At 51.9% G+C, this 23024-nt stretch overlaps 1 protein-coding gene across 1 annotated transcript; it reads left to right on the forward strand.

Annotated features, from left to right (window-relative positions):
* Nucleotides 1-1250: 1250 nt before the first annotated feature.
* ACADS (acyl-CoA dehydrogenase short chain) lies at nt 1251-21375 on the forward strand. Its single transcript, XM_052654679.1, has 10 exons — nt 1251-1361; nt 2631-2794; nt 18284-18433; nt 18646-18757; nt 19107-19258; nt 19541-19711; nt 19793-19930; nt 20106-20201; nt 20384-20440; nt 20617-21375. Exons 1-10 carry the CDS (start codon nt 1316-1318, stop codon nt 20767-20769), a joined length of 1239 nt encoding a protein of 412 aa, XP_052510639.1. The 5' UTR covers nt 1251-1315; the 3' UTR covers nt 20770-21375.
* Nucleotides 21376-23024: the final 1649 nt, after the last annotated feature.

Consider the following 23024-nt stretch of genomic DNA (forward strand, 5'->3'; position numbering starts at 1 on the left):
TGACTTAGGAAAAAAACACGTGAAAGACTGCCATCTTCTAATCTTCAGAAATCAGCAAGTTCTGGTTTCAGTCTGTGCTGGAGACAGACGCCTGGCTGAGTTAATGGAAGAATGGCAGCTGGAGGGACTGGGTTCCTGGGTGCAGGTGGGCGGTGCCTGGAGCCTGTGAAAGTCTGACTCACACCTGGGCCCATGGAAGAGGCTTGTCAGGCAAGAGAAATCGCTGTAATTTTGGGGCACAGGGTGAAGGGGTCCTGACTAAGGACAAAATGCAGGACATTAGGGCACAGCATTGAAGGCTCCCGTTGGAGGGGTAGGTGGGGTTCTCCGCTCCACAATTGGGAGTGAGATGCCAGACCACAGAGGGACAGGGAGGCAGCAGTGTCACCCCACGTTCCCAACCTCCTAGCACCCCAACTCATGCCAAGAAATGAGCAGCAGTAAGACCCTTGCCCCCCTGGGCACTCACAGGCTAGTAGGGGACTTGATAAGATTGCAGGTGCTACCTGCCAGAAATAAAACAATGGCATGGAGAGTTTGCGAAGGGAAGCACCGGCCTCCTCAGAGGTGTTGATGGGAAGGAGTCTTCCAGCACAGGGAATGGTGACTGCAAAGGTCCTGAGGCAGGAAACAGCTAGAGATGCTGGGGAAAGCTGCACTGTGAGGCTTCAGCAGGGACAGCGAGGGCGCGGTGGGTTTGGGGCCGGGGAAGGCCAAGTGGAGTTTTTTAGATCACGGAACTGGATTTTAAGTGACTTAGCAGCAGCAGTAGGCTCGCCCCCTGAAGAGTTTTAAGGTTAGCCTAGAACCAGGAAATCAACCCTGAATATTCATCGGAAGGACTGAAGCTGAAGCTCCAATACTTTGGCCACCTGATGAGAAGAGCCGACTCATTGGAAAAGACTCCGATGCCGGGAAAGCCTGAAGGTGATTGAAGGCAGGAAGAGAAGGGGACGACAGAGGATGAGATGGTTGGACAGCACCACCGACTCAGTGGACATGAATTTGAGCAAACTCCGGGAGATGGTGAAGGACAAGGAAGCCTGGCGGGCTTCAGTTCATGGGGTCGCAGAGTGGGATACGACTTAGCGGGCTGAGCAACAGAACCAGCTTCGGAGACTTTCCCTAGAGTTGTATTATCTCCGCGGTGGGGGTGGCGGGCTGAGGCGGGGCACCCGCGGCAGGCCCCGCCCCCGAGACCCGAGGGGCGGGGCTCCTGACAGGCGCAGGTCCCTCCCCCCGCGGCCCGGAACCGTGCTACAGCCCGGAGGTCGCCGGGAAGAAGCCCAGTACCAGCCCGCCTTGTCTGTCCTCCATGGCTGCCACGCTGCTCGCCCGGGCCTGTGGCCTTGTCCGCGGAGGTGAGTGCGTTCCGACCCCGCACGGTGGGGCGGCGGGCGGGGCAGGCGTGGGTCCGGGCAGCGGGTTCACCCCTGCGGCAGGGCGGGCGGACGGGCGGTGCCCCCTCCGGATCGCAAGGCCTTTGCCCCAGTTAGGCTACTCCTTGCGCCTGCGTGGCCCCTGCCCCGACCCCCAGTCCCTGCCCCGATCCCCAGTCCCAGCCCGCTTCTCACGCTGCACCACCGCCCCCACCCTCACCCCCTCACTTATTGCACCTTCGGAGGAGCTTCAGGGTATGCCATTCCTAGGGTGCCAGGTCTGGGGTTGAACCCAGACTGTGACCTTGGGCCCTTGTGTGAAACGACCACAGTAATACTGCTGTTCTCATAGAGTTGTTACAAGGGTTAAAACACAGGTGCCTGGCAGATTACAGGAGCTCGCTGGTAGCCTCTTTCCCATCTTCTAATTTCTCTACCCTGTAGCCGCAGTGGCACCTGTGGCCAGGGCTTCCCTTGCCTGGTCAAGACCCACTCACCCCGAATAATAGTAAAGGGGACCCTCTTTGAGAGCTGTCGATACTCTCAGCAGGGTTAGGGGTACGTGCCAAGTGCTCCAGTTAGTTTTCCTGGTTCTAGCCCAGGAGCAGAGCACTACTGTCCTCCACATTCAGAGAAACCGGTGGAGTTAAGATCCTTGCCTGGGGTCACAGAGCTGTGCTGCTGCTGTCACTGGTTACGCTGGCCACTGAGTAGGACTGTTGTACAAAGTATTCAGCAAGCATGGCGAGCATTCCGTTCTATTCTCAACAGCAGTGTTAATGACATTTTGGGCCCCTAGTTCTTTATCATGGGTTCTGTCCTGTACAAGGTTTAGCAGTATTCCTACCCATTCCCTACCACCCTTTGGTTGAGACAACCAAAAATGTCTCGGGACATTGCCAGATGTCCCCCTGGGGGACACGAGTCATCTGTGGTGGAGAACCACCCAGTAAGTGAAAAAGTGTTCATCACTCAGTCGTGTCCAACTCTGTGACCCCATGGACGGTAGCCTGCCAGGCTCCTCTGCCATGGAATTCTCCAGGCGAGAATACTGGAGTGGGTAGTCATTCCCTTCTCCAGGGGATCTTCCTGACCCAGGGGTCGAACTTGGGTCTCCTGCATTGCAGGCAGTTTCTTTACCATCTGAGCCACCAGGGAAGCCTACCCAGTAAGTGGATCACTGTTATTATTTTAATTACTACATGAGACCTCTTGCATTCCCCTTCCACTGACTCCTTTTCTCTCTGGCAGCCCCCTGGCCTTGGGGCTGGTGTCGCCTACATACCGTCTACCAGTCTGTTGAACTGCCCGAGACTCACCAGATGCTGCGGCAGACGTGCCGCGACTTTGCTGAGAAGGAGCTCTTTCCCATAGCAGCCCAGGTGGACAAGGAGCATCGCTTCCCAGCAGCTCAGGTGAGGGTTCCAACCTCAGCACCCAGTGATGGAATCTTCCCTCTGCTCCAGGATAACTGGTGACAGTGACAACCAGAGGCAGTGACACTGCAGCCAGGGAACCCTCAGGGTGTGTGGTCCTGGGAGCCAGAAAATGCCCTGGAGGTTTCTACTCTCCAGCATGAGGCCTGTAGCCAGGATAATAACTTCTGGAATAACAGTAATCGTGGTGGATGATTGCTATGCTTACTGTATACCAGGCATTGTGTTGATAATAATAGTTAACACATAAAATGCTGACATGTGCTTGGCACTCTCCTAAGTGCTAATGGGTTAGCACACCTGTTTCTTTTCTTTCTTTTTTTTTTTGGCTGCATCATGCAGAATCTTAGTTCCCTGACCGGGGATCAAACTCACGCCCCCTTTGGTGGCAGCTCGGAGTCTTAACCATTGGACCACTAGGGAAGTGCCTAGCTTATCTTTCTCTTAAAACTGTCCAATGAGATGAAGGTGCCATTATTACGTATCCTGTTGTGTAATTGATGAAACTAGGATTGATGAGAGGCTTAAATAATGTGGCCCAAGGTCATGGAGCTAATGAGTTACAGAGCTAAGGTTCCAACTCAAGTCTGTCTTCTGCCAGCCGCTGAGATCCCGTCAGTTCTGTCCTTCCTGTGCCACTGTATCATTCCAGCGAGGACAAGCGCTTCTGCTGTACCCTCCCATGGGATTTAACAAGTTGTCTGGTACATGATTGTAAACACTTAGTAGATGTTGTTGAGATGACTTGTGATAAAGTGATTCTGTCAGGCCTGAATTCAGAACTTGTGATCGCTGTTACCATGCTTCTTCAGCCTTGGGGCCAGTTTTCCCATCTTAGTGCGTGCTGTGTGTTCACAGTATACCAGGCACTGTGCCTGGACTGTGGATATAACATCCAAAGAGCTCAAAGTAGAGTAGGTGAGTGGCATTCTGAGCACCAAAGTGAATTGGGCACCTTTTATGTGGTAAGCCTTGAAGTTGTCTTCATCGCATTTAGTCATCCCCAGCTGCAGGTCTAATCTCCATTTGGCCTCCTGGAATGGTTGTGAGGATTGTAGGCGATCATGTATGTTAAGTTCATGGTGCATTTGAAAAACAGAAGCTATTAGTACTATTATTATTTTTATTACAGTTGAGAAAGTTGAAGCACAGAGAGGGGATGTGATTTTCCAAGGCTTACCAGTCTGTGGAGCTAGAATTCATACTCCAAGTGTTCAGTTCAGTTCAGTCACTCAGTCGTGACCGACTCTTTGCGACCCCATGAACTGCAGCACACCAGGCCTCCCTGTCCATCACCAACTCCCAGAGTTTACCCAAACTCATGTCCATCGAGTCAGTGATACCATCCAGCCATCTCATCCTTGGTCATCCCCTTTTCCTCCTGCCCCCAACCCCTCCCAGCATCAGGGTCTTTTCCAATGAGTCAACTCTTTGCATGAGGTGGGCAAAGTATTGGAGTTTCAGCTTCAGCATCAGTCCTTCCAATGAACTCCCAGGACTGATCTCCTTTAGAATGGACTGGTTGGATCTCCTTGCAGTCCAAGGGACTCTCAAGAGTCTTCTCCAACACCACAGTTCAAAAGCATCAATTCTTCGGCACTCAGCTTTCTTCACAGTCCAACTCTCACATCCATACATGACCACAGGAAAAACCATAGCCTTGACTAGACGGACCTTTGTTGGCAAAGTAATATCTCTCCTTTTCAATATGCTATCTAGGTTGGTCATAACTTTTCTTCCAAGGAGTAAGCGTCTTTTAATTTCATGGCTGCAATCACCATCTGCAGTGATTTTGGAGCCCCCCAAAATAAAGTCTGATACTGTTTCCACTGTTTCCCCATCTATTTCCCATGAAGTGATGGGACCGGATGCCATGATCTTCGTTTTCTGAATGTTGAGCTTTAAGCCAACTTTTTCACTCTCTTCTTTCACTTTCATCAAGAGGCTTTTTAGTTCCTCTTCACTTTCTGCCATAAGGGTGGTGTCATCTGCATATCTGAGGTTATTGATATTTCTCCCAGCAATCTTGATTCCAGCTTGTGTTTCTTCCAGCCCAGCATTTCTCGTGATGTACTCTGCATATAAGTTAAATAAGCAGGATGACAGTGTACAGCCTTGACGTACTCCTTTTCCTATTTGGAACCAGTCTGTTGTTCCATGTCCAGTTCTAACTGTTGCTTCCTGACCTGCATATAGGTTTCTCAAGAGGCAGGTCAGGTGGTCTGGTATTCCCATCTCTTTCAGAATTTTCCACAGTTTCTTGTGATCCACACAGTCAAAGGCTTTGGCATAGTCAATAAAGCAGAAATAGATGTTTTCCTGGAACTCTGTTGCTTTTTCCATGATCCACCGGATGTTGGCAATATGACCTCTGTTTCCTCTGCCTTTTCTAAAACCACCTTTAATATCTGGAAGTTCACGGTTCACGTATTGCTGAAGCCTGGCTTGGAGAATTTTGAGGATTACTTTACTAGCATGTGAGATGAGTGCAATTGTGCAGTAGTTTGAACATTCTTTGGCATTATCTTTCTTTGGGATTGCAATGAAAACTGACCTTTTCCAGTCCTGTGGCCACTGCTGAGTTTTCCAAATTTGCTGGCATATTGAGTGCAGCACTTTCACAGCATCATCTTCCAGGATTTGAAATAGCTCAACTGGAATTCCATCACCTCCACTAGCTTTGTTCGTAGTGATGCTTTCTAAGGCCCACTTGACTTCACATTCCATGATGTCTGGCTCTAGGTGAGTGATCACACCATTGTGGTTATCTGGGTCATGAAGATCTTTTTTGTTCAGTTCTTCTGTATATTCTTGCCACCTCTTCCTAATATCTTCTGCTTCTGTTAGGTCCATACCATTCTGTCGTTTATTGGGCCCATCTTTGCATGAAATGTTCCCTTGGTGTCTCTAATTTTCTTGAAGAGATCTCTAGTCTTTCCCATTCTGTTGTTTTCCTCTATTTCTTTGCATTGATCACTGAGGAAGGCTTTCTTATCTCTCCTTGCTATTCTCTGGAACTCTGCATTCAGATGCTTATATCTTTCCTTTTCTTCTTTGCTTTTCGCTTCTCTTTTTTTCACAGCTATTTGTAAGGCCTCCTCAGACAGCCATTTTACTGTTTTGCATTTCTTTTCTATGGGGATGGTCTTGATCCCTGTATCCCATACAATGTCACGAACCTCAGTCTATAGTTCATCAGGCACTCTATCTATCAGATCTAGTCCCTTAAATCTACTTCTCATTTCCACTGTATAATCATAAAGGATTTGATTTAGGTCATACCTGAAAAAGAACTGTACAAAAAAGGTCTTAATGACCCAGATAACCACTATGGTATGGTCACTCATCTAGAACCAGAAGTCCTGGCATGCAAAATCAAATGGGCCTTAGGAAGCATTACTACCAACAAAGCTAGCGGAGGTGACAGAATTCTAGCTGAGCCATTTCACAGAATCTAAAAGATGATTCTGTGAAAGTGCTACATTCGATATGCTAGCAAATTTGCAAAACTCAGCAGTGGCCACAGGACTGGAAAAGGTCAGTTTTCATTCCAACCCCAAAGAGGGGCAATACCAAAGAATGTCCAAACTACCACACAATTGCACTCATTTCACTTGCGAGCAAGATAATGCTCAAAACCCTTCAAGCTAGGCTTCAACAGTTCATGAACCGAGAACTTCCAAATGTGCAAGCTGGATTTAGAAAAGGCAGAGGAACCAGAGATCAAACTGCCAACATCCCCTGGATCATCGAAAAAGCACGAGAGTTCCAGAAAAACATCTACTTCTGCTTCATTGACCATGCTAAAGCCTTTGACTGTGTGGATCACAACAAACTGTGGAAAATTCTGAAAGAGATGGGAATACCAGACCACCTGACCTGCCTCCTGAGAAATCTGTACAGAGGTCAAGAAGCAATAGTTAGAATTGGATATGGAACAACAGACTGTGTCAGAATTGGGAAAGGAGTACGTCAAGGCTGTATATTGTCGTCCTGTTTATTCAACTTATATGCAGAGTACATCATGTGAAATACCGGGCTGGATGAATCACAAGCTGGATTCAAGATTGCTGGGAGAAATATCAATAACCTCAGATATGCAGATGATACCCCCTTATGACAGAAGGCAAAGAGGAACTAAAGAGCCGTTTGATGAAGGTGAAAGAGGAGAGTGAAAAATTTGGCTTAAAACTCAACATTCAGAAAACGAAGATCATGACATCCAGTTCCATCATGTCATGGCAAACAGATGGGGAAACAATGGAAACAGTGACAAACTTTCTTTTCCTGGGCTCCAAAATCACTGCGGATAGTGACTGCAGCCATGAAATTAAAAGACGCTTGCTCCTTGGAAGAAAAGCTATGATAAACCTAGACAGCGTATTAAAAAGCAGAGACATCACTTTGCCTACAAAGGTCTGTATAGTCCTTATATAAGCTATGGTTTTTCCAGTAGTCATGTATAGATGTGAGGGTTAGACCATAAAGAAGGCTGATTGCCCAGTAATTGATGCTTTCAAAGTGTTGTGCTGGAGAAGACTCTTGAGAATACCTTGGACTGCAAGGAGATCAAACCAGTCAATCCTAAAGAAAATCAACCCTGAATATTCAATGATGCTGAAACTCCAATGCTTGGGCCACCCGATGCAAAGAGCTGACTCATTGGAAAAGACCCTGCTGCTGCTGCTAAGTCACTTCAGTCATGCCTGACTCTGTGCGACCCCCTAGGCGGCAGCTCAACAGGCTCTGCCATCCCTGGGATTCCCCAGGCAAGAACACTGGAGTGGGTTGCCATTTCCTTCTCCAAGGAAACGACCCTGATGCTGGGAAAGACTGAGGGCAGGATGAGAAGGGGACAACAGAGGATATGTTTGGATAGCATCACCGAGTGAATGGACATGAGTTTGAGCAAGCTCTGGGAGATGGTGAAGGACAGGGAAGCCTGGCGTGCTGCAGGCTTAGTGACCGAACAGCAACAGGGGATAAAGGAACAGTTGTAAGAATTGCCTGAGGTTCTAGGGCTTGGGGAGAAATGGTGCTAAATCTTCTGATCTCTGACCTCGCCACTGCCTCACGTGAATTGGAGGCTCTCATTTCGGTCACCGATGGGATGCAGCGGCTGCCCAGGGTGTCCCTTCGCTGAGGATCAAAGTGTATCAGCTCACAGTGTTTCTCACTGTCTCTGTTCCTATGGGTGGTGCTCAGCTATAGTTACAGAAGGAAATCCAGGACTTAAACAAGCAGAAGGATCAAAACGGTAGACACAGGGGTAATAGGATAGGCTGCAAAATTTAAAATAATACCAGTCGTGTTTTAAAATGACGACAGTAATAATAACAGGAGTCACTCTCATTTGGGGGTTACCATATTCCAGGTTGTTGTCCAGTTGCTCAGTCGTGTCTGACTCTTCGCGACCCCACAGACTGTAGCCCGCCAGGGTCCTGTGTCCTCCACTGCCTCCTGGCGTTTGCTCAGACTCACGTCCATTAAATTGGTGATTTTCATGTACTTACCCTTAAATCATCAACAAAACACTCAGGCAGTTTCTTCCCTGATCTCCAGTTTTCAGATGAGGAAACAGAAGCCAGGAATTTCATTTCTCTGTCGATAAAGCCACAGGGCTGGGATCGGAGGAGCCAGATGTAGACTCTGTGCTTCCCCCAACCTGCAGGAAATGCTTAGTCAGTGTTTTCTAATTTTTTTTTTCCTGAAGAATTTTTTCTCCCAGGAAAAGTGGGTTTCCTGAGGAAGAGTCAAGTGGAGAAGAATTGAGAGGTGGACAGGCCATGAAGGAGGTGGAAGGCTAGCGCCAGTCTCTGCTCACTTGGCTGGTTTTGTAATCTAGGTTTGAACTTTGGTCTTTCTGTGTCCAAACCTACCCCCCACAACTCCCAGGGGGAAAAAAAAGGAACAGTTATGGATATACAATGCTATTACATATTAAAGGGAAATTAGAAATAGAATGGTGTTTCCAAACCAGCTTTGGACTCCGGAAGCTGAGAATGTATATGTGAATTTTTATCTATTTATTTATTTTTGGCTGCACTGTGTGGCTTGCAGGATTTTAGTTCCCCAATTAGGGATCGAACCCAAGTCCCCTGCATTGCAAGCACCGCGTCCTAACCACCGCAACTGCCAGGGACGTCCCTGTATGTGCATGCTTATATCTAGAAAACGGAACCCAATTTCTTTTCCTTCACTCAGTGAATGTTTATTGAGTAAGTTTAATGTATTGGGTGCAAAATCTGCTTTTCCTCCTCTTGCCCTAATCTCAGATGATAGTGTACCACATAGAAGCCTCTCGAACCATACTCCATTTTTCCTCTTACTCACATGCACAGACTCTTGTTACCGCCACCCTGGTGGTGTCCCCTGAATAGCATCACCTTTCACCTCTCCTACCAAGAATTTGTCACTCTGTGTTCATAATCCCTGGTTCTCTGGGTGTGCTTATCACGCTATTGTGTGTGTCCTGTAACCCAGTTATTTTCTAAGGTTGCCTTCCTGAAGGCCAGGCTTGTTCAAACCCCTACCTCCTGGCCCAGCGAAACACCTCCTTGCCAAGTAAGTGCTTGGCATTCAGCAGATGTTTGCTGAATTTATGGACTTGAACTTTTTGGTCAAGTCATCCTGAATGCTCTTACTGTCCCAGCACTCGGCATACACCGGCACAGCGTAGAAGCTGGGGAGGTGGCTCCCGTGGCCCTTTCCCACGAATAAAGCAATGGATCTTCAACAAGTAAGGAGACGTGATTCTCTAAAGGGAGTTAGTTTGGACTCTCATGAGCATCGGCAAACTCAGGACAAATTTGACTTTTTAGAAGTGTGAGCTTTAGAAGTGACTTAAAAGCACTGATTTGTATACGAAGCATCCTCTGAAACAGGTCCCACATATGAAGGCAGAGGTGCTGAAGGCTTGCTCTGCTAAGAAAGGGGTCTTTCTCTTTCTCACATGTTCTCTTGGGAGTTTTGTTTTTTTGTTTTTAAATAAACTTCATGCATTTAAAATATTTATTTATTTATTTACTTTTGGCCATGCAACTGGGGCCTTCCCAGGTGACTCTGTGGTAAAGAATCCGCCTGCAATGCAGGAGTTGCGGGTTCTATCCCTGGGTCAGGAAGATGCCCTGGAGGAGGGAATGGCAACCCACTCCAGTCTTCTTGCCAGGAAAATCCCATGCACAGAGAAGCCTGGTGGGCTACAGTCCATGGGGTCACAAAAGAGTTGGAAACAACTTAGTGACTGAGAATGTATGCAGCACATGAGAACCCTTAATTCCGACACCCTCATGCTCATGAGAGTCCAAACTAACTCCCTTTAGAGAATCACGTTTCCTTACTTGTTGAAGATCTGTTGCTTTATTCATGGGAAAGGGCCACGGGAGCCGCCTCCCCAGCTTCTGCTCTGTGCTGGTGTGTGCCAAGAACCCTTAATTCAATCAGGAATTGAATCCGAAACCCCTGCGTTGAAAATGGGGAGTCTTAACCACTAGACTGCCAGGGAAGTCCCTCTCTTGTGGGTTTGGAAGGCAGTGGCACCCCACTCCAGTACCCTTGCCTGGAAAATCCCATGGATGGAGGAGCCTGGTGGGCTGCAGTCCATGGGGTCACTAATAGTCGGACACGACTGAGCGACTTCACTTTCACTTTTCTCTTTCATGCTTTGGAGAAGGAAATGGCAACCCACTCCAGTATTCTTGCCTGGAGAACCCCAGGGACAGGGGAGCCTGGTGGGGTGCCGTCTATGGGGTTGCACAGAGTCGGACACGACTGAAGTGACTTAGCAGCAGCAGGCAGGCTTGGCCCGGCCAGGGTTGCAGGTCCACACTCCTGGCTCACAGATACAGGCATGGAGAGTAACCACTGTGGGTCGTATCTGTGAGGGGCTCTCCTTGCGATCGCTCAAAATTGGCAAAAATATTAGGGAGGCTGGCTGCTGTTAGCCAGTTAACATCAAACATGCCGAGATCAGAAATGGTTTCTGCAGCTGGACACACGGTCTTTTTGTGTGTATGTGTACTGCTTTTTATTTTGTCTTCGCTTTCTTCTTGATCACGCCGTCTCTTCTCTCCACTGCCTTTCTGTCTCCACATTTTCCCTGGAATGTTCCTGCAGCTGGCCATGGCATATTGCCAAAAATCTCCAGATAAACTTGAGAATGAGAAAGCTTGGGGGGGAAATAGCATGCTGGTGAGGCCGCCACATGGGTGCAGTCACTGGGGACTCCGGCAGCTTTCTCTTCTGGTACAGAGAGCACTAGGGGGTGGGGTGAGGGGCAGAGAGCCAGGGGCTCTGACTTTCTCATCGGACTCTGGGTGTCCCGGGACCGTCACCATCTGCGCGAGAGCCTCGACCCATCACAGGAAAACGGGGTTGTCCTTGTCCTGCCTGTACTCCACCTGGGAATTTCGGTTCCCCTTCTGTCTCCTGGGGTGAAATGGAGTCTTCTTGGTGTGGTGGGCTAATGTGTCACTTATCCCACGGTCGTGGACCAGAGAGAGAGACAGAGACTAAAGAGGGGGGTGTGTGTCTTAATGCCTAGAGAAGCTGGATGGTGCATGTAGGGTGAGACAAATGGGGCTTTTTTTTTTTTTTTTCTACTTCAGATTCTTTTGCTGTTTGGCCAGAGAAAGCCCTCCAGTGGGGTTCCTGTCTGGGCCTGAGCATGAATCTTGGGGACCCTGCGTATTTCTGGCTCCTGGTAGAATGCAGCTCTAGCTGGTAAGCCAGCACAGGCCTCCCCAGTAAACCACTACCTCACTCTGGAATAGGTTTGCCGGAGGCCATAAGTGTGGGCTCGAAAGGGGCTCTGTTCTGAGGCCATCCCGGTGCTGGCACTGGGCTCTGAGTCCCCAGGTTGTGCTCAGAGACAGACAGCGCCTCAGCTGCACTCTACTTCCCACCCTCACCCACTCCTTGATCTGGTAGCTTGCAGTGAACCATGTCAGATTCAGTGACCTCCCAAGAAGATTCAGCTTCAGGACCAGAGACCAGGCTTGACCACTCAGGGCTCTTTTGTGGCAGAAGTTTTATTACAGTGAAAAGGGACAGAGGAAGCTTCTGACACAGACATCAGAAGGGGGCGGAGAGTGCTAGTCTTAGCAAGGGAGCTATATATATTTTTAATTGGTTATTACAATAAATCAAAAGAATGTCTCACTGTTGTAAAGATCTTACTAGACCCACTCCCACAATTTACATTTTAAGATGACTGAATTAGAACTAACAATAGAAAGATTTTACTAGACCCCCCCTCCCATAATATACATTTTAAGATAACAGGATTAGTCAGAAGGTTCTCAAGAAAGAGAAACATGTCCTCAAGCAGGATACATTGTTGTTATATATGTAATCCTTGGGCTTCCCTCATAGCTCTGTTAGTAAAGAATCCACCTGCATTGCCGGAGACCCTGGTTCGATTCCTGGATTGGGAAGATCCACTGGAGAAGGGATAGGCTACCCACTCCAGTATTCTTGGGTTTCCCTGGTGGCTCAGCTGGTAAAGAATCTGCTGGGTTCCATCCCTGGGTTGGGAAGATCCCCTGGAGAAGGGAAAGCCTACCCACTCCAGTATTCTGGCCTGGAGAATCCCACAGACTGTAATATAATCTATAATATAGTCTATGTTGCAGTCCGTGGGTTCGCAAAGAGTCAGACAGGACTGAGAAACATCATGTTCAAGAGAACAGGATCATGGACAAGAGAAACATGTCCTCAAGCAGGATACATTGTTGTTTTATATATAAAATCCTTAGTACAGAGTTGAAGCTGAATTGTTTTATCAGCTCTGGGCTTAAAGAAAAAAACATCTGATGTGACTAAGACTAAGGAATATAGGGGGGAAAAAAATTTGTCCCTTTCTCCTCCTTGAGAACTCCAGACCCCTATCTCCTCTTTGAGAGCCCCAGACCCCTCTTTCCTCCTTGGGGACCCCTGACTTCCTATCAACTTACCTAGAAATTGACTCTCAGATCCTCCCACCCTCACCCACTCCTCGATCCCTGCCAGCTCCCTGAGCAGTGTCACCTGCTGCTGTCCCCAGGTGTGCGGTGACCACAGAATTTTTTTTTTTTTTTAGTGACTCTGGAACTGCCACGTCCCTGGTGGCTCTGAATCCTATTCGTCACTGTGTACTAGCTTCCGATTGCTGTTGCAGCACCAGGCCCCAGAAGCAGTGGCGTAAGGCAGTGCACACTTAGTACCTGACCGTTCCTGGAGGGCAGAAATCCAAAGCTGGCCTCTCTGGGCTCTGATCAAGGTGTGGGCAGGCCTTTGGGCAGGCCCCAGGGAGAATCACTGCCTGGCCTTTTCCTGTTTCTCCTCTTTCCCTTACAAGGGCCCTGTGAGGACACAGGATGTCCTGGATGATCCCCTGGATGATCCAGGGAAGCCCATCCTCACCTCAGGGTCCTTTGCTTAATCTCCTCGGCAGAGTCTCTTTGAGCATACTCAGTCTCGTTGAACCTGGGGATTAGGGCGCGCTTGTCTCTGTGAGGCTGTCATTCTGCCTCCTAGGCACGGGCCATCTCCTCCCCCGTATTACAGGGGAGACCCTGAGGTGGGTCAGGCCCACCCCAAGCGTAGAGTCTTGCAAATTGTCTCGCATGGGAACAGCTCAAGGTGGAATCAAACACCCAGTTTCATAGAGGGACACAAATCATTGTGAAAGTTCAGCAAATTCACCGATGCCCCTCTTCCCGGACGTTGCTGTCGAGTCAAGAACGTCTCAGTCACTTAATGATAAGAAATGCCACTCTAATTCTTAGAGAAATGCAAATGGAGGGGTACCACCTCACACCGGTCAGAATGGCCATCATTCAAAAGTCTCTGAATAATAAATGCTGGAGAGGGTGTGGAAAAAAGAGAACCCTCCTATGCTGTTGGTGGGAATGTAAATTGGTGCAGTGGATAACAGTAGGGAGGCTCCTCAGAAAACTGAAAATAGAGTCGCCATGTGGTCCAGCAGTCCCAGTACTGGGCATATATCCAGACAGCTATAATTTGAAAAGATAACATGGACCCCTGTGTTCATAGCAGCACTGTGCACAATAGCCAAGACATGCAAACAACCTGTCCATGGGCAGATGAACGGATAAGGAACATGTGGCACGTACATAGGGTGGAATATTGCTCAGCCACGAACAAGGATGGCATAATGTCACTTGCAGTACCGTGGTGGCCCTAGAGGTTATCATACGAAGTGAAGTAAGTCAAAGAGAAAGACAAATACCATATGATATCACTTACCTGTGTTACCTAAAATAGATCACGAATTGAACCTACCTATTAATACAGAACAGAAACAGACTCACAGACAGGGAGAACAGACATGTAGTTGCCAAGGAGAAGGGGGTGAGGGAGGGACGAATTGGGAGTTTGGGGTTAGCAGGTGCAAACTCTTGTATACAGGATGGATAAACAGCAAGGCCTTTTCTGTACGGCACATGGAACTATATTCAATATCCTGCGGTAAACCATATGGAAAAGAATATGGAAAAGAATCTGTATAGCAGAGTTACTTTGCTATACGGCAGAAAATTCACACAACGTTATAGATCAACTGGCGGTTGCCGGGGTCCAGCCCCGGTGGATCCAGGGTAATTCGAAGTGGGGATGGAGTCGGCGTCTAGAGGAAAATTGATTAATTAAAGATATGGAGAGAGATTAGAAAAGAATAGTGTAGTAGGAAAATTAGTGGAGAAAAGAGGCTGAATAACTTGGTTTACGCGGAGAACCAATAAAACTGACACAAGGAGTTTGCACCACCTACGTATGCCACAGGTGTCTTCCAGGTCTCCCGAAGGAGCGGAGACACAAAGTGCCTCCCCGTTCCGATCTTAGAAGCCCCGGCAAAATTAGTAGGCCTGGCGAGCCTCCGCGCTCCAGATGGAAGTTCAGCCAGAAAAGAAGAGAGCGAGAAAAGACGACACGGGGGAAACCAGTCTTTCCACGAACTGGTCCGTTTCTTTATTTTCCAGGTCCGCTTTTATACTTTTAGTTGTACATAGAGATAAATGTAAGAAACAGAGTCACACAGGGTCAACTGCTCTGACCCTTATCTAAAGACAGTGTTCTTTGCATATCTTTGTTCTTACAAGGGTCTTACGTTTGTTTACAATATCTTCTGGTCTGGAGACCGATTAACATTTTATGGCCCCATCTTTCTTTCTATTGATGAATGTTCAGTTCAGTTCAGTTCAGTCGCTCAGTCGTGTCTGACTCTTTGCGACCCCATGAATGGCAGCACGCCAGGCCTCCCTGTCCATCACCAACTCCCGGAGTTCACTCAGACTCGCATCCATCGAGTCAGTGATGCCATCCAGCCATCTCATCCTCGGTGGTCCCCTTCTTCTCCTGCCCCCAATCCCTCCCAGCATCAAAGTCTTTTCCAATGAGTCAGCTCTTCGCATGAGGTGGCCAAAATACTGGAGTTTCAGCTTTAGCATCATTCCTTCCAAAGAAATCCCAGGGATTGATAAAGGTTAGTCAATCAGAAAACTTGTTTTCCCTTATGATCTACTTAGTCTTAAGATAGTGATAAAGTTACATTCTTACATAGCAAGGACACAATGATTTATAACAAAGAAAGAGGAGTACAGTGATTTATAACAAAGAGAAAATTAACTAACTCTTAAGTCTAGTATTGCTAACATCAAAACTACTGTATTTCTTTTTCTACATTCCAATTACATTGATTAACATACTCCCAGGTGCCTAAGGATATGGAGGCCTGGCAGCAATCATTAACTCAGCAATGAAACCCTTCACCAACATGATTTTTATTTTTAGAAAAACCCTATGCTAACTAAGACTTTCAAAATACTCCAAACTCTCTGTGCTGTTTATGGTTGAGAGGCTGTAAACAATCTCAAAATTCTCCAAGCCAGGCTTCAGCAATACATGAACCATGAACTCCCTGATGTTCAAGCTGGTTTTAGAAAAGGCAGAGGAACCAGAGATCAAATTGCCAACATCTGCTGGATCATGGAAAAAGCAAGAGAGTTCCAGGAAAACATCTATTTCTGCTTTATTGACTATGCCAAAGCCTTTGACTGTGTGGATCACAATAAGCTGTGGAAAATTCTGAAAGAGATGGGAATACCAGACCACCTAACCTGCCTCTTGAGAAATCTGTATGCAGGTCAGGAAGCAACAGTTAGAACTGGACATGGAACAACAGACTGGTTCCAAATAGGAAAAGGAGTATGTCAAGGCTGTATATTGTCACCCTGCTTATTTAACTTCTATGCAGAGTACATCATGAGAAACGCTGGACTGGAAGAAACACAAGCTGGAATCAAGATTGCTGGGAGAAATATCAATACCCTCAGATATGCAGATGACACCACCCTTATGGCAGAAAGTGAAGAGGAACTAAAAAGCCTCTTGATGAAAGTGAAAGAGGAGAGTGAAAAAGTTGGCTTAAAGCTCAACATTCAGAAAACGATGATCATGGCATCCGGTCCCATCACTTCATGGGAAATAGATGGGGAAACAGTGGAAACAGTATCAGACTTTATTTTTGGGGGCTCCAAAATCACTGCAGATGGTGACTTCAGCCATGAAATTAAAAGACGCTTACTCCTTGGAAGAAAAGTTATGACCAACCTAGATAGTATATTCAAAAACAGAGACATTACTTTGCCGACTAAGGTCCGTCTAGTCAAGGCTATGGTTTTTCCTGTGGTCATGTATGGATGTGAGAGTTGGACTGTGAAGAAGGCAGAGTGCTGAAGAATTGATGCTTTTGAACTGTGGTGCTGGAGAAGACTCTTGAGAGTCCCTTGGACCGCAGGGAGATCCAGCCAGTCCATTCTGAAGGAGATCAGCCCTGGGATTCCTTTGGAAGGAATGATGCTAAAGCTGAAACTCCAGTACTTTGGCCACCTCATGCGAAGAGTTGACTCATTGGAAAAGACCTTGATGCTGGGAGGGATTGGGGGCAGGAGGAGAAGGGGACGACCGAGGATGAGATGGCTGGATGGCATCACTGACTCGATGGACGTGAGTCTGAGTGAACTCCGGGAGATGGTGATGGACAGGGAGGCCTGGCGTGCTGCGATTCATGGGGTCACAAAGAGTCGGACACGACTGAGCGACTGAACTGAACTGAAACAATCATGTACGTAGTAGCAAGAGTGTGGATAATCCTGTTACACAAGCTAGTCTGCCAGCAGAGAGGTTTGACCTGAGACACTCCTTTTATATGCAGGAGACTATTAACTGGAGCTCTAAGTTAATTTTCCAGAGAAAGGTGGTCGGGGATAGCCCCTGTTAATGTCAGAAGAGTGTAGTATAACAGACAGATTTTGGTTTTGGGGGTAGATGCTCGAGCAGATCTAAGGGACCCCTTGAGTTCTTGATCCACCTTGCCTGCATGACCTTGTCATGGGTGGGGTCGGGGAGTCCCTTGAGTCCTGATCCGCCTTTGCCCATCAGGGCCCTTCCTTATGACCTTTGCCATGGGTGGGATCTCCTGTGCTGGCTCCCGGCAAGCAGTCAATAAGACTTTCTTTTTTAAACTCCATACATGGATCACTCACCTTGTGCAGACTGAGCTGGTTGTAGTCCTGGAGTCAGTGCTGGGTTTCAGTCTCACCCCACCATTTACAAGGTCCACCCTGTACAAAGCGCTCCACCTCCCTAAGCTCCGGCTTCCTCACCTGTGACATGAGGTTGACTCAGCAAAGCTTCAAGCTTCGGAGAGACTCGACCGAGAATATACATGAAGCGCTTTCCAGCGCTGAGCATGTAAAAGGCACTTGATCATTAACCCCAGCCAGTCCTGGATTCCAGGTCAAACATTCCAGGCTCTTCCCTTTGATCGAGTCTTTCACTGGCACTAGAATACAGCAGGGGGCAAAACTGCACCATCTCTGCCCTTGTGGTCAGGGAGAGAGACGGTAATCAGAACAAGCACATGAAAAGGTGTAAAGTTACAGGTCCTGCGGGAGTGTGTGATTAAAGGATTTGACTCAGTGAGGTCCGAGATGGCCACCCAGCAGAAGTGATGCCTGAGCTGAGACCCCCAGGCAGGAGGAGTTAACAACCAGTTGATACGGGGCATCACTGACAGGAACAGCATGTGCAAAGGCCCTGTGGTGGGGAGGACAGGCTGTGTGGTGAGCGTGAGGGGCTGAAAGAAGGTCTGTGTGGCACTGTGCTGCCCTGCTCCTTCACCTCAGAGCCCCCCAAAGCCTTCTTGTGCCTTCTGCGTGCTCACCGGTTGTGGCTGTAGACACAGAGATGAGTGAGGGCAGAGTAGGGACAGGACTGCCTGAGACAACAGGGCTGTCATACAGATCCAGCCTTGGGGGTTCTGGGGTGGGTGGTTAGGGTCACATGACCTGAGTTTTTGTGGGCACCAGCCTGGGGGCAGGTGGGTTGGGGTTGGAGAGGGTGGGCCCTGTGGCCCCACCCTACCCCCGTCCCCCGGGAGCTGCCCTTGACATCTTTCCCTGGGGCCAGGTGAAGAAGATGGGCGAGCTGGGGCTCATGGCCATGGACGTGCCCGAGGAGCTCGGCGGAGCCGGCCTCGATTACCTGGCCTACTCCATCGCCATGGAGGAGATCAGCCGGGGCTGCGCCTCCACGGGAGTCATCATGAGTGTCAACAATGTGAGTCTCCCGCCTGGGCCTCAGACACACAGGCAGCGGGGGAGGGAGGCTCCAGACGGCCCCCACGTCCGGGCACAGCCCTCCCTTGGCTCCCCGCCCTTGATCGCCACTAGGCCTGGTCCTTTGCATGGGGCCTCTGGAGAGAGGAGGCCTGGGGGTGGGTCTGCGGGTGTGCTGGGGCCTGCGACGACCTCCCCACACTGTCCCCCCAGTCCCTCTACTTAGGGCCCATCCTGAAGTTCGGCACCAAGGAGCAGAAGCAGCGGTGGGTCACTCCCTTCACTAGTGGCGAGAAGATCGGCTGCTTCGCCCTCAGTGAACCAGGTACCACCCTGGGACCGTGCTCACCCGCCCCGCCCCCGCCCTGCCTGCGCTGGGAAGGACGGACCTGCACCCCGCGGTCCCTTTGGCTTGGAGACAGCCAGGTGCCACGTCCCCCCACCTCTAGAGAGGGAGCTGGTGTGGCCCTCCAGCCCCTTCTCTCAGGAGCCAGACCCTGATTCCCTGCGCCTGGGTCTGGCTCGTCAGCTGTGGGGGTTGGGGGGTGGGGTGGGGGTGGGGCGCGGAATGGGGGTGTTGCTTGGCGGGGTTGCGGGGTGCTTGGTGTGGGAGGTGTGAGCTTGGGTCCTGGGCAAGCTGGCGGCGGTGGACTCTGAGTCTGCGTGTGGGGCAGGGAACGGCAGCGATGCAGGGGCCGCGGCCACCACCGCGCGGGCAGACGGTGACTCGTGGGTCCTGAGTGGCACCAAGGCCTGGATCACCAACGCCTGGGAGGCCTCAGCCGTCGTGGTCTTCGCCAGCACCGACAGATCCTTGTATAACAAGGTGGGGGCCCCGCAAGGGAGGGGCGGCGAGCGGTTCAGTTTCTCCAGCTACGTCTCTGGTCTGACAGCCGCTTGGGCTCCGGGGCTCTTGCCAGCCGACCCTTTCCGGCCCCAGGCGGCGCTGTCCCCGGAGGAGCCGGCAGAGGGCATCACAGCGAGGTTCTGAGGGAGGTGGAAATTGCCGGTGGGGAGTGGGGTGGGCCGAGTGGGAGTCTCGGGTGGTTCGTCTGAGGGGCGTGGCCTCGGGCCGATGAGCAAGTCAGGGGCGTGTCCCGGCCTCCAGGGCATCAGTGCCTTCCTGGTCCCCATGCCCACACCCGGGCTCACGCTGGGGAAGAAGGAAGACAAGCTGGGCATCCGGGCCTCATCCACGGCCAACCTCATCTTCGAGGACTGTCGCATCCCCAAGGACAGCCTGCTGGGGGAGCCGGGGCTGGGCTTCAAGATCGCCATGGTGAGCCTGGCAGCGGGGGGCGGGGATCCCTAGGGTGAGGCCCTGGGGAACGGCCGGCCCCTGACAGGTGGGTCCTCACAGCAAACCCTGGACATGGGCCGCATCGGCATCGCCTCCCAGGCCCTGGGCATCGCCCAGGCCGCCCTGGACTGTGCTGTGAGCTACGCCGAGAACCGCAGTGCTTTCGGGGCGCCCCTCACCAAGCTGCAGGGCATCCAGGTAACAGAGGCGCAGCCTTGCCTGGACGCCAGAGGGACGCGATTTCGGCCTGTCCTCTCTGGCTCCCGGAGGGCTTTCAGCCTCGGCCCTGTCCTCCGCCCTCCTCCATCCCGCCCCTCAGGAAGAGGGGAGGGCGGGCCAGCACTGACGGTGGGGCGGGTCTGGGCTGTTGCAGTTCAAGTTGGCGGACATGGCCCTGGCCCTGGAGAGTGCCCGGCTGCTGACCTGGCGCGCTGCCATGCTGAAGGACAACAAGAAGCCTTTCACCAAGGTGCCAGTGGGGCAGGGGTCTCCCCGGGCCCAGGCCAGAGCTTCCGTGGCGGCAGAGGCACTGAGGGAGCCGTCTGGGCGGGGTCCCAGGGTTTATCGCTCTAAGGGGCAGCTTCCCCAAGCCCGCCCTGTTGAACAGGCCAGGTGCTAAGAATTTCTGACGCCACCGTCCTCTGTGGTTAGGAGGCGGCAATGGCCAAGCTGGCTGCATCGGAGGCCGCAACTGCCATCACCCACCAGGTGAGCGTCCCCACTGCCTGGGTGAGCTCCCGAGGGTTGGGTAAGCGGGAGTGTGCCGGCTGCTGCTTCCTCCCGGCTGGTCCTTCCGCGGGGATGGTCCTGCCCTGTCTCTCCCCCACGAGTTGGGGAGGGCGGGGGCTGGTCTTCCTTTCCTGAGCCCTCGCGTTCCCCCTCAGGCCATGCAGATCCTGGGCGGCATGGGCTACGTGACGGAGATGCCGGCGGAGCGGCACTACCGCGACGCCCGCATCACCGAGATTTATGAGGGCACCAGTGAGATCCAGAGGCTGGTGGTCGCCGGGCACCTGCTCAAGAGCTACCGGAGCTGAGCCCTCTCTGGAGAGCCGACCGTGCCGGCGGGGAGCTGGGCTGGCCCGAGGACCCTGGAGAAGGGGGCAGAAGGAGGGGCGGGGCCACGCCCCCTCTTGCCAGGACCCCTCCCACCCCAGGCCCAGCCTCCTGGGTGGGCCTGCTGCTGGCCGTCACCTCTGTCCACCCTGGAGTCAGGTTCCTAGGAGGAAGCGGAGGCGGGGCTGCGACCTGGCCTGAGGACGCCCATCTCCAGCTCAAGTTTCTTGACTTTGTTCCCTCTCCACCGTTGACCGTGCCTTATTTTCTTCATCTGGGGGCTGGCCCGTGGGGAGAAATGATCCCCCCGGGGACTCCCCGGTTCTGTCCTGTGGGTCCTGGCGCTGAGCAGGAGACCCAGCGTCTGCCCTTTCCTCTGAGGTCAGGGTCTGGAGGAGTGGGGTGGAGTCCCGAGCGACCACATCTCGACGCAGAAGTTGTGTTCTCTGAGGCCCCTTGGGGCTGGGTCGTTATGGAAGCCTTCCTGCGCACCGATAACCTTTGTAAAGTATAAATGAGTACAGGTGAGGGGTCTGACGGGACAATTATATGTGGGAACCGAGTAATAAAGCATACCTGTCCCCTGACCCTTGTGTCCTTGCCTGAGTGCTGCTGGGGAGGGAACGATGGTCCTTCAGCTTGCTCTCTACAAACCCCCACCCTGTGTGAGTGTGTATGTGAGGCGGGGGGGGGGGGGGGGCTGAATCGAACCAGGAACTCCTGCATTGCAGGCAGATTCATTACCGTCTGAGCCACTAGGGAAGCGCAAAGTTTTGGAGAGAGGGGTTAATCATAAACTCAGCAAGGAAACGGGTTTTAGGAGAGTTGGGTTTTCAGTCCCGGTGCTGCGGGGCTGGCGTTGGAACGGAAGAGCCTCTGCGGGGATCGAGGGGAGCACGCGACCATCACCGCTGTGGCCCAAGGCAGAGAAGAGGAGCTGCTGGAGAAGACGGAAAAGGGGGTTGGGGTGGGCGTGAGAAGAGCCCGCAAAGAGAGCTTCAGAGGAGGTGGGGACAGCCCGCCGCCGCCGAGCGGGAAGGGCTGAGACGTAGACTTGAGGTCTCTGGAGGGCAGAGGGAACGGGGACATGATCCATTTGGAGCCACCATGCAGTGGGCGCCCAACCACGCGGGCCGTCGCCGCGCGCGGATTCCGTGCAGGTGAGGCCGCCTCCAGCCCGCGGACCCCGGGCGCCCAGGGCCGGCCTTGCTTTTGACCCTCCGGCAGCGCCCGAGCCGAGGCTCCCGCGGGAGAGAGCGGTTCTTTGGGCACACGTTCCCTGGGGCCGGGGCACCTGGTCCAAGTGCGCGGGATGGGAGGAGCCTGGCCGTGCGGGGCCGGGAGGCGCAGCGGAGGCGGCGTGTTTCCCCCACTGCGCAGGCGGGCGAGGCGTGAGTGGTAACAGGTGCGGGATCCCGGGATCCCGAGATGCCCAGGCGCACGGACGCGGCCGCCAGGAGCGCACCGACCGCTTCGCTGCTGCCTCGGCGTCTGCGGAGCTCCGCCTCCTCCTACTCCAGGTAAGCGGCCAGCGCACCCTTCTGCGGGACCCTGGGTTGGGGTACAAGCTGAAGGTGCGGGGAGCAGCCTGGGATTCAGGGCTTCTGCCCCGGAGCAGCCACGGTTGAGCCACCTGGGAGGCTGGGGAAGGACGATCTCTCTCAGTGACTGGGGCACCACAGGCGTCCAGATGGCACCACAACGCCTCCAACAAGGCAGCCCTGGCTCCTGGCCCGGGTGAGGGTGTGGGGACAGGCACGAGGCTGAGGCAGTCTCTGGGCCTTTCCTCCAGGCAGTGGTGGAGGGTGAAGGGGCTTTGAGGTTCACAGGGGAACAGAGGGGGCCCAACCTGAGCCCCGGTCCCAGGCGGGGCGCCTGGCTGGGAACCTGCTTCTCCTGCTCTGGACTCTGGCCCCTCCTGGCCTGGCATCAAGCCTGCCTGGCCTACCTGCTGCAAAGGCTCCAGGCCGTGAAGGGCCAGGCAGCCAGAGCCACAGAGCTCCTTCAGGGCACAGGGCTGGGCCAGCGGAGTCAGCCCCGCGCGGGAAATACGCTGATTTGCCCAGTGCCGCCCCAGCTGACCGTGTTCTTCTCAGATGGGGCTGGGAAGAACCTCAGCGACAGGGCCAGATAGAGCCATGCTGAAGAGCCTGAGCTACTCCATCTTGTAAAAGAACTCCGTTTTGCAAAGGTAACGGGCAAACAGACTTAGACTTTGGATATTGCCTAAACTTGG

The sequence above is a fragment of the Budorcas taxicolor genome, chromosome 17 (assembly GCF_023091745.1).
Source record: "Budorcas taxicolor isolate Tak-1 chromosome 17, Takin1.1, whole genome shotgun sequence".
NCBI classification, from domain to species: Eukaryota; Metazoa; Chordata; class Mammalia; order Artiodactyla; family Bovidae; genus Budorcas; species Budorcas taxicolor.

Excerpts from the sequence above, each read along its gene's own strand:
- ACADS (XM_052654679.1), top strand. The coding sequence starts at position 1,316 with ATGGCTGCCACGCTGCTCGCCCGGGCCTGTGGCCTTGTCCGCGGAG. Across the intron at positions 18,434-18,645 it reads TCATCATGAGTGTCAACAAT|TCCCTCTACTTAGGGCCCAT; the intron begins GTGAGTCTCCCG and ends CTGTCCCCCCAG. Across the intron at positions 19,931-20,105 it reads CCAAGCTGCAGGGCATCCAG|TTCAAGTTGGCGGACATGGC; the intron begins GTAACAGAGGCG and ends GGGCTGTTGCAG.